Source organism: Aquarana catesbeiana, linkage group LG13 (genome assembly GCF_042186555.1).
Source record: "Aquarana catesbeiana isolate 2022-GZ linkage group LG13, ASM4218655v1, whole genome shotgun sequence".
Taxonomy (NCBI): domain Eukaryota; kingdom Metazoa; phylum Chordata; class Amphibia; order Anura; family Ranidae; genus Aquarana; species Aquarana catesbeiana.
Genome location: NC_133336.1, coordinates 30,004,462 through 30,016,204, shown reverse-complemented (window position 1 = coordinate 30,016,204; position 11,743 = coordinate 30,004,462). Strand labels below are relative to the sequence as shown.

The following is an 11,743-nucleotide window of genomic DNA, read 5'->3' as shown; positions in this document are numbered from 1 at the left end:
AGGGGCAATTAAAGGGTTAAGTGTGTCCCTAGGGAGTGATTTCTAACTGTGTGGGGGATGGCTTAACTGGAGGAAGAGAGAGATCTGTGTTCCTGATTAGCTTAGCAGGAAGACAAGATCTCTCTCTTCCTCTCTGACAGAACGGCGATCTGCCTTGTTTACATAGGCAGATCGCCGTTCTGCCTCTCCAGTGGCCACCGGACCCGCTGATTGGCTCCCACTGTGTCCAATCACAGCGGAAGCACGGCTTTGGCAATTGTTCCTGACCTAGTGCAGATTTTTTGGGATTTGTTATGTAGAAAAAGCTAAATGGTAAAAAAAGATGTGTACCGCGCTAGTAATGTAAATAAACCAAAAAGTGATACAAATTGGGAAAGCAGGAAACATACCATGTGATGTTAGCATAGCAAAGAAATATGAATACATATGTATTGTGCTAACCCTGCACATATGAACATGTCATAATAAGTACAAAATCTGTAGTAGGTGAAACATTTTTTATCAGTGCAAAGATACTCCTCCGTTGAAAAGGAAAAAATTCCTTTAATGTGATAAGGAAAAAAATAGTCCGAATTTGTAAAATGTTAAAAATCGCAAACACGAATGATGAAAGTGTCCTGAAGAAAGAGGGATTAATTCCACCACCCTATAGTTATCAGGAAGGCTTACCAAATGATCGTGTGTACCGGTAAAGTTTATATTTCATTAGTAAAAGGAATACTGTAAAAATCACATTTCTCTAGCAATACAATGGCAGGAAACAATAAATGATCCAGCAGGTTAAACAGAATCCAGACATCCGATGATGCGTGACAAGCTCCACCCTATGTGTTTTGCCACACCTGACGTCTTCATGGGGCAACTCCACAACTCGAAGGGCTTTCCTTATATGGGCCTGGGCAGAGGGAGAGACAAGGGACTGTGCTCTGAGGTGGGTAGGGGGCGGAGACAAGAGACAGTGCTCGGAGGGGGGTGGAGACAAGGGACGGTGCTGGGAGGTGGGTAGGGGCGGAGACAAGGGTCGGTGTTGGGGGGTGGGTAGGGGGCGGAGACAAGGGACGGTGCTCGGAGGTGGGTGGGGGGGCGGAGATGAGGGATGGTGCTCGGAGGTGGGTGGGGGTGGAGACAAGGGACGGTGCTCGGGGGTTGTTGGAAACGAGGGACGGTGCTCGGAGGTGGGTAGGGGTGGAGACAAGGGTCAGTGCTGGGAGGTGGGTAGGGGCAGAGACAAGGGACGGTGCTTGGTGGTGGGGGTGGAGACAAGGGACGGTGTTCAGAGGTGGGTAGGGGGCGGAGAGAGGGGAGGTGCTCGGTGGTGGAGACAAGGGGCGGTGCTCGGAGGTGGGTAGGGGCGAAGACAAGGGGCGGTGGGGGGGGGGGGGTGGAGACAAGGGACGGTGCTCGGAGGTGGGTAAGGGGTGGAGGCAAGGGACGGTGGTCGGTGGTGGAGACAAGGGACGGTGCTCGGAGGTGGGTAGGGGGCGGAGACAAGGGGCAGTGCTCGGAGGTGGGTAGGGGGCAGAGACAAGGGGCGGTGGTGGGGGTGGAGACAAGGGACGGTGCTCGGAGGTGGGTAGGGGGCGGAGACAAGGGGCGGTGGTTGGGGAGGAGACAAGGGGCAGTGCTCGGAGCTGGGTAAGGGGCGGAGACAAGGGGCGGTGCTCGGAGGTGGGTAGGGGCGGAGACAAGGGGCAGTGGTGGGGGGTGGAGACAAGTGACGGTGCTTGGAGCTGGGTAAGGGGCGGAGACAAGGGGCGGTGCTCGGAGGTAGGTAGGGGTGAAGACAAGGGACGGTGCTGGGTGGTGGAGACAAGGGACGGTGCTCGGAGGTGGGTAGGGGGCGGAGACAAGGGGCGGTGGTTGGGGGGGAGACAAAGGACGGTGCTCGGAGCTGGGTAAGGGGCGGTGCTCGGAGGTGGGTAGGGGGCGGAGACAAGGGGGTGGAGACAAGGGACGGTGCTCAGAGGTGGGTAGGGGGCGGAGACAAGGGGCGGTGGTGGGGGCGGAGACAAGGGGCGGTGCTCGGAGGTGGGTAGGGGGCGGAGACTAGGGGTGATTCGAAAAGAGGGAGTACTTTCACCCATTCCCTGAGAAAAAAAAAATCCCTACAGATGATACCAGGATCCAGGGAACACACAGTAAGGAACTATTACATGAAAAGTAGATTACAAGGCCATTAAGTAGCGGTTGTGTACGGAATATTTGTAGAGGAGAAGGACGTCGTTGAGTTTTCCGTGGCACATGCGCAGAGCCGACCTGACTGTTGATTTTCATGGGTATACTCCTGCTCTTCGGAAGCCGGTTGTGACGTCATCGCAGAGCGCCGGGGGGGGGTGCTGCGCTGACGTGCGCGCCGCCGCCTACGGCTAAGTAAGAGCGGGGGCGCGCCTGGGCGGCTTGAGGAGCGCAGGCATGGCTATGGCTGTGCTGAGTGCGGTGATTCCTGGACTGGCATTATGAGCTCCTCCGCCGGGAACAGCATGGAGGACGTCAAGCTGGAGTTCCCCGCCCTGCCACAGTGCAAGGACGACCAGGAGGTGAGGCGGGGGGGGAGGAAGGCCCGAGCCGGCTGGGGGGTCACGTGACTTCCCCTCCTGCTGTGTGTAGGGGGGGTGATGATGACACAGTGCCCGAGCTGTCACCCAGAGCCTTCCTTATATGTGTCTGAGCAGGGGGGGGACTGTCACTCATAGCAACCAGGAGCTTTTTTATATGGTCTAAGCAGGAGCTGTCACCCATAGCAACCTGAAACTTCCTTATATGGTCCTGAGCAGGAGCTTTCACCCATAGCAACCAGAGCCTCCCTTATATGGAACTGAGCTGAGAGGGGGGGCTGTCACCCATAGCAACCAGGAGCTTTTTTTATATGGGCCTAAGCAGGTGCTGTCACTCATAGCAACCCAAGTCTTCATTATATGGGACTGTTGCACATAGTACCTGAATCTTTCTTATATGGTCCTATACGGGGGGGGGGGGCTTTCTTTCACCCATAGCAACCAGGAGCTTTTTTTTTTATATGGGCCTGAGCAGGAGCATTCACCCATTGCTCAAGCCCATATAAGAGAGGCTTTGGTTGCTGAGTGTCTGGGGGGGGGGCTGTCACCCACAGCAACCTGCAGCTACTTTATATGGGCCTGAGCAGGAGCTGTCACCCATAGCAACCTGACACTTCCTTATATGGGCCTGAGCATGGACTATCACCCATAGCAACCTGCACTATACTTATATGGGCCTGAGCGGGGACAGTCACCCATAGAAACAAGCCTTCCTTATATGGGCAGAGAGCGGGAACTGACCCTCATGGCAATCTGAGCTTTCCTACTATAGGCCCGAGTAAAGAATGGGGACTGTCACCCATAGCATCCGGTACCCTCTTTATATGGGCCTGGGCAGGGATTGTTACCCGTAGCAACGGGTACTTTCCTTGTATGGACCTAAGGCTAAGTAGGGACTGTCACCCATAGTAACCTGAACCTTCTAAATGTGGGCCAGAGAAGAGAGCAGGGGTATCACCCATAGCAACCATAGCTTTCCTTGTATGGAACTGAGCTGAGAACTGGGACTGTCACCCATAGCCAATCGACTTTTCTTTATCTGGGCCTGAGCAAGGATTGTCATCCATCGCAAACAGAATCCTGAGCAGGGACAGTCACCTGTAGAAACCAGAACTTTTGCTTAAATGGACCGGAGAGGAAAGCAGAGGTATCGCCTACAGCTTTCCTTATATGGCCCTGAGTAGAGGGTTGGGTCTGTCACCCATAGCAACCAGAGCTTTACTTTTTTTTTTATAAGGCCTGAGCAAGGAGAAGGACTGTCGCCCATAGCAACCAGATCCTTCTTTAGGCCCCTTTCACACGGACGTCATCTGTCCAGTCATGTTTTGGTCAAAAAAAAAAAAAAAAAAAATGGATTCAGCTTAATATCCATCTTCACATTATACAAAACTATTCGGCTAACTTTAGTGTTTCGTTTTTAAAAAAAAAATTCATTAACCACTTCCGGACTTCGATATACGTCCTGACTTTGAAGGGGGATATCGTTGTTATGGCAGCAGCTAGCTACCATAACTCCCAGTATCCTCTTGTTCGGTCTCTGCGGCGGATTCGCAGCGAGATCACTTTTATCGGCGGCGGGAGAGGGCCCCCGATAAAAGTGATCTCGCTGTGAATCCACCTCAGAGACCGCTTTTATCTTGAAGCGGACCGCCGGCCGAACAAGAGGATACCGGGGCAATCGGGTCCTTCTGCTGGCTGGGCATGGAGACGAGTGAGGGGGAAGATGGCCCCCACCCGTCTCCATGACATTGCAGGACGGAAGCGACGTCAAAATGTCACTTCCGCCCATAGCTCTCAAAGGGCCATTTTTTTTTTTTTTTTTTTTTTAAATTGTTTTTTTAAATTACTTTTTTTATTTTTTTTTATTTTTTGTTTTTATTGCATTTTAGTGTAAATATGTGATCAGAGGTCTTTTTGACCCCAGGTCTCATTTAAGAGGTCCTGTCATGCTTTTTTTTCTATTACAAGGGATGTTTAAATTTAAAAAAAAAAAACAGTGTAAAAATAAAAGGTACAATAAGAAAGAAAAAAAAATGAAAGATTTTTAAACGCGCCCGTCCCGCCGAGCTCACGTGCAGAAGCGAACGCATACGTGAGTAGTGCCCGCATATGAGAACGGTGTTCAAACCACACATGTGAGGTATCGCCGCGATCCGTAGAGCGAGAGCAATAATTCTAGCCCTAGACCTCCTCTGTAACTCAAAACATGCAACCTGTAGAATTTTTTGTAAAGGTCGCCTATGGAGATTTTTAAGGGTAAAAGAATTGTCGCCATTCCACGAGTGAGCGCAATTTTGTAGCGTAACAATATTAACGCTTCATCAATCACAATAGTAAAGAAAATTTGGTTAACTTTACTGTTGTCTTACTTCGCTGCAATTACAGCTGCAAGTCTTTTTGGGGATGTCTCTACCAGCTTTGCACATCTAGAGATGGATTTTTGTCCCTTCTTATTTGCAAAATATCTCAAGCTCTGTCAGATTGGATGGAGAGCGTCTGTGAACAGCAATTTCCAGGTCTTGCCACAGATTCTCAATTGGATTTAGGTCTGGACTTTGACTGGGCCATTCTAACACATGAATATGCTTTGATCTAAACCATTCCATTGTAGCTCTGGCTGTATGTTTAGGGTCGTTGTCCTGCTGGAAGGTGAACCTCCGCCCCAGTCTCAAGTCTTTTGCAGACTCTAACAGGTTTTCTTCTAAGATTGCCCTGTATTTGGCTCCATCCATCTTCCCATCAACTCAGACCAGCTTCCCTGTCCCTGCTGAAAAAAAGCATCCCCACAACATGATGCTGCCACCACCATGTTTCACAGTGCGGATGGTGTGTTCAGGGTGATGTGCAGTGTTAGATTTCTGCCACACATAGTGTTTTGCTTTTAGGGCAAAAAGTTCAATTTTGGTCTCATCTGATCAGAGCACCTTTTTTCACATGTTTGTTGTGTCCTCCACATGGCTTCTCACAAACTTCAAACAGGGCATTCCCTTTTGGCTTTTTTTTTTTTTTCAACAATGTCTTTCTTCTTGCCACTCTTCCATAAAGGTCAGATTTGTGGAGAACACGACTAATACTTGTCCTGTGGACAGATTCTCCCACCTGAGCTGTGGATCTCTGCAGCTCCTCCAGAGTTATCATGGACCTCTTGGCTACTTCTCTGATGAATGTTCTCCTTGCCCGGCCGGTCAGTTTAGGTGGACGGCCATGTCGTGGTAGGTTTGCAGTTGTGCCATACTCTTTACATTTTCAGATGATGATGGCTTGAACAGTTCTCTGTGAGATGTTCAAAGCTTGGGATATTTTTTTATAACCTAACTCTGCCTTAAACTTCTCCACAACTTTAATCCCTGACTTGTCTGGTGTGTTCCTTGTCCTTCCTGATGCTGTTTGTTCCCTGAGGTTCTCTAACAAACCTCTGAGGGCTTCACAAAACAGCTGTATTTATACTGAGATTAAATTACACACAGGTGTACTCTATTTACTAATTACGTGACTTCTGAAGGCAATTGGTTCCACTAGATTTTAGTTGGGGATATTCAGAGTAAAGGGAGCTGAATACAAATGTACCCCACACTTTTCACATATTTATTTGTAAAATAATTTGAAAAACATTTATCATTTTCCTTCCACTTCACAATTATGTGCCACTTTGTGTTGGTCTATCACATAAAATACATTTACACTTTGGGCTGTAAGATAACAAAATGTGGAAAATTTCAAGGGGTATGAATACTTTTTCAAGGCACTGTAAGTTGCGCTTGTTTCCGGATCAGGGTCCAAATAGGGTGCACTCTTTACTGTATTGCCCCTTTCTTCTTTCTTGTTTTTTCCTTCTTCCTACTCTCTCTCCTTCCTGTTTTTTCTCTATAACAGATGTCATTATATAGTAGGAACCCATGTTATCCTCTTGTAATGCATCACATTCTGGTATGCATATCTGGAATATTGACTGTTTTACATGCTAATGTTGGAGCTTTGTATTTTTCATTTAAAATATTGAATAATAAATATTGAATAAAAATGAATGATTGGAAAGAAAAATAAGTGTCTATACTGTTTAAAATCCAGTTTCGCACTGGGGTTGATTTAACCATTTCAGCCCCAGAAGAATTTACCCCTTTCCTGCCCGGGCATTTTTTTTTGTGATACGGCACTGCGTCGCTTTAACTGACAATTGCGCAGTCGTTCGATGATGTACCCAAACAAAATTGACGTCCTTTTTTCCCCCACAAATAGACCTTTACTTTGGTGGTATTTGATCACCTCTGCGGTTTTTATTTCTAGCGCTATAAACAAAACAAGACCGCCAATTTTGAAAAAAAAAAAAATGTGTGTGTGTGTATATATGTATGTGTATGTGTATATATATATATATATATATATATATATATATATATATATATATATATATATATAATATGTTAAATTTTTTTTTTTACTCTTTGCTATGATATCCCAATTTAAAAAAAAAAAAAAATTTCATCAGTTTAGGCCGATATATATTCTTCTATATATTTTTGGTAAAAAAAATTATATATATATATATATATATATATATATGTGTATGTATATATATTTTATTATTGCATTTTAAGAGGCCCTGTCATGCTGGGTTTTTTTTTTTCTATTACAAGGGATATTTACATTTTTTTAAAAAAGTGTAAAAATAAAAGGTAAAATAAATAAGAAAAAACTTACATTTTAAGCGCTCCCCGTCCCGCTGAGCTCGCGTGCAGAAGCGAGCGCATACGTGAGTAGCGCCCGCATATGTAAACGATGTTAAAACCACACATGTGAGGTATCGCCGTGATCGGTAGAGCGAGAGCAATAACTCTAGCCCTAGACCTCCTCTAACTCAAAATATGCAACCTGTAGAATTTTTTTTAAACGTCGCCTATGGAGATTTTTAAGGGTAGAAGTTTGTCGCCATTCCACGAACAGGTGCAATTTTGAAGCGTAACATGTTTATATAACATGATATATAATTTTTTATTTATTTTTTTTTTCATTGAGCCACAGCATTTGTACAACTCGGGCTGCGGCCTCTGCAGCCAAAGGGGAAGCGGTTTAGGGGTGGTAAAACCGTGGGTTAACTACTAGTGTGAACTGGCCCTTAAATAATAGCCAGTATTATTCTACTGAGCTGTAATATTTCTAAAAACATCCCTATAGTCTGGGGGATGTTACACTGAGCTGCTATGGCAGGAATTGGCTTTCTGCAATATTAGGATTATAGTAGAATAGCAACAATATAAAACTCCTTGTATTAATGAGCACAACATACAAGACAGGGAAATGTATTGACATAACAATGCCTCTTCCCTGTGGAGAGCAGGAAATGATCACTTGATCTGTTGCAGAGATTTTCTTCTTACGAGAGTGATAATGAGGGCTTCTGAGGCTCCAAAACATTCTGTCATTGACAGTTGTTGCAAGCCATGTTCTGTTATGTCCTTTTTAAAGTGTTACTCTACCCACAACAGTATATTCCAGTCTGTATATGCAGTAGAGTTGCACGATTCTGGCTAAAATGAGAATCGCAATTTTTTTTTTTTTTGCTTAAAATAAAGATCACTATTCTCGTGGCGTAACATCTTTCACATACAAAAAAAAAAAAAAATAGTTTAACTTTACTGATTTGTAGTAATTTTCTAGCAAAAAAAAAAAAGATTTTTAACTTGTAAGCAACAAGTCTCAAAAAAAGGTTTAGTTTTTTGGGTTTTTTTTTTTTTTTTTGTAATATTTGTTTATTGGTTCGTCATAGAAAGATTTGACAGGCTTTTTACTAAAGGTATATCTTGTATAAAATGAGCATTACATAACCAGTAGCCGAATATGGCCAACTTATAACACAGTAGGAGTCTTAACTCCAGTTTCCCCAACGGAGGGAAACTTGATATAATGGTTTAGGGCCCAAAACCAGTACGTTAAATTGCTACCAATGGTATAAGGCATCCATTCTACACACACACACTGCAACTTTACTCAGGCCTCACCACCACCTCCCTGCCGGTCTGATTGTAGGGTCATGGGGCCATCAACAGGACGCCCGGGGATCTAAAGACACAATAACTTAAGCAGAAGTCAGTTACCCATTACTGTTGGGAAAGCGGAGTGTGACTCCAAAAGGAATCCGCAATATCAATCCAGGGTTGCCAGACCTTATAAAAATTCTTTGGGCAGGTCCTGCCATTGTTTTGAAGTTTGAAGACGGGTACCACTTTATACATCGTGCGATAAAACGTTTGGATATCTGGAGCAGAGGCTTTCTTCCATTGCAGCAAAATTAGTTTCCTGGTATAGAATAATAATATACACAAGAGTGCGAGCATGAGTCCTGTGTATAAAGTCATTCAACACACCCAGTAGTCCGACTTCAGGAGTATGATGTACTGATAAATGTAAGGTGTTGTCAATAAAAGAAAATACGTCCTTCCAATATGCCGATACAGCAGGACAAGACCAAATCATATGCAAGTACTCTGCATCTGTAGACCCACATCTGGGACAGTTTGCTGCAGAATCAAACCCCATTTGGGCCTGCCTGGCTGGAGTGTAATGCAACTGGTGTATGAATTTAAACTGGTTATATTGATCGTTGGACCAGATAAGGTCCTGGAAGAAGATATCCGAGGCCTCCTCCCACCCCTCCTCAAGCAGCCCAGGAATCGCAACCTCCCATTTCTGTTGAGCCAGTTGGAAGGGGTTAACTCAGGCCGACTGGAGGCGAGAGTAGACAGTCATAACCAGTTTCTCAATTTCTGGATATGACAGCAGTATCTCTAGTGGTGATTCAGAGGGCTCCTGGGGTAGACCCGTGAACTGTGCCCGGATGGCATGACGCAACAAAAGATACTTGAAAAAGAATTTAATTAGTCACACCCCACCTTGCCTTCAACTCCTCCAAAGGAAGCAAAAATGTGGGAGGCATGGGTGACACCACGTCGTGTCCACCACATGGAGTCCGGGTGGCCCAGGAGCTCTGAGAAATTGGGGTTGTGCCACAAGGGGGCAATGGGAGACACCCCGTCCAAGTGTATCGCCTTATTACCCTCATGCCAGGCCAACCAACTAACATCTATCAGAGAGCCTCGAGTAGCGATTGGGCATAGACTTGTGTAGTGCATCTACCAGTGAGGCACTAGAGCCACATAGTGCAGTCAGCAGAGCAGTGGAGCAGGATGGGGAGGTCACCAGGAGCCAGTCATGGACATAGGTAAGGTGGGACTCTAGAAAATAGTGCCGTAAATTTTGGCAGGCCAATCCACCATCAGCTTTGGCAGCTTGGAGAGATGCTCTAGCAAGACGTGGGTGTTTTCCCTGCCAGAGGAAGGTGGATAAAATCGAGTTGTTGCTTATGAGTTGTGTCCACCCTGTGGAGATCCAGTGCTTTGTGCCCCCACCAGAACACCATGTGAGTGAGGAGTGCAGTATGTTGGGCCCGAGCTGTCTTCAAGGAGGACTCCAGGGTCTGAAGGGTAGCCTGTGTAGACTTCCTATGCCTAGTGATGTGAGAGATATAGGAGCCCCGCACAGTTGCCTTAAAGGCGTCCCATGTGGGGCCTGTGGATGAGGACCCGGCATTGTCCATCCAGTAGTGAGACATGTCCTGCCGAATGGGTTCCTGAAAGTCAGGAGTGCATATCCAGAGGGAACAGAGCTTCCACTGTCAAAAAGAGGGCCTATGTCCTAACAGTAGTTCTACACACAGGGCAGATATCGTCTTGATTTAAATAGGAGACTGTCGGGATATAGGGGGACCAGATCCGGCATCCCCAGGGCATAGTCCAGCCTGGAAAGGTTATGGTACATCCAAGATTGGCATGAGTAAGCCCTAACTGGGATTTTTTTTTTGTTGCCATAGGTCCACATAGCCAAAGGAAGTGCACCACTGACCAAACAGCCTAGATTCATATTGGAGAGGCCTCAATCGGTCCAGACAGGGGTCAAGTACCGAGTTGAAGTTCCTGACAATAAGGGTGGCAAGCGTTGGCAAGTTGGAGAAATAAACACTTAACTCCGTTAAGATCACAGCCGTGACGGGGGAGAGCATATACCACCACTATCAGTAATGGCATGGCGTATACTGTGCTTTGGAGAAAGATATATTGGGCTTTAGGATCCAAAACAATCCAGTCACATGAAAAGGGGAGACCTTTCCGTATTTAAATGGACATTACCCGGGCATAATTGGAATAGGTGGAGTGGTATCCATGCATTACCCAATGTTTTTTTGAGGGAGAGGACCCATTGGGTGCATTTCCTGCAGGCACAGTATATGCTGTTTATGTGCCTTAAGGAAGTCAAATGGAGAGGACCTTTTAAATTTGGAATTTAATCCCTGCACATTCCAGGAGGTACACGTGACTTGAGACATGATAAAATCTAGAGAATTAAATCAAGTAAAAGCAAGGTAGGGCAATCCGCTCCTTGAGCTGTGTATAGCACCCCACATGGCTGCAAACCCAGAGGTAGGAGGAGGCACGATAAAAAAAAAAAAACAAGCATACACACAACATTCATACTAACCGTCATTAAAGTCATATTAAGAATAGACAATTGTAGTACAAACCACACCCAAAATGTAACCCCTGCCCTCCTGCAGAAACAAGGAGCGGGCTTAGACTCCGAACAGCAAGCATATGCAGGGAACATGGCCAATACAGCCCTAGACAATGGACAAACGTTGGATCAGTCAGTGATTTGAAGATTAAACTAGCCGTAACAGCATAGTCTCCCAGGTGGGGATCTTTATCCTAAAAAATTGTAGATACCTGCCCCAGCAGTGATTCCAGAAGCTGGGATAGAAAAGGCAACATTATACCAGAGGGAGAGCACTGATCAGGTTTCGGGTGCCCGGTCTGACAAACGACCAGGCTGTTGCAAGGATTCCAGCCAGGAGAGCATTTGTAGGGGTTTGGAGGAAATGCACCTGGCCTTGGCTTTTTGCTTGACATATTGGTACTTGGCCCTTGAGGCGTGGACAGCTGGGGGGTAGTCGGTAAAGAGGTACACCGTTGTGTTTTTAATCTTCAGGCGAGCAGAGTGCAGAATGGAGTCCCTGTCCCGGTAGAATCACCATGGTGCCGGAAGGGTTACCTGCAGGGAGCAGTCTGCCAGGGACTCTGTGGGCCTTTCCAGGACAAAACAGGGAGCCTGTCCTTACTGAATTCCTGGGTGAACCAGCT

The 11,743-nt window shown here is 46.2% G+C and overlaps 1 protein-coding gene across 1 annotated transcript in view; it reads left to right on the top strand.

Annotated features, from left to right (window-relative positions):
* The first annotated feature begins 2,319 nt into the window (after positions 1-2,319).
* Positions 2,320-11,743, top strand: part of STYX (serine/threonine/tyrosine interacting protein) — a 23,984-nt gene continuing 14,560 nt past the window's right edge. The window contains exon 1 of the mRNA XM_073608926.1: positions 2,320-2,537. Coding sequence (XP_073465027.1) covers positions 2,457-2,537 — 81 coding nt within the window. The 5' untranslated portion in view covers positions 2,320-2,456. The remainder of the gene's footprint in view (positions 2,538-11,743) is intronic.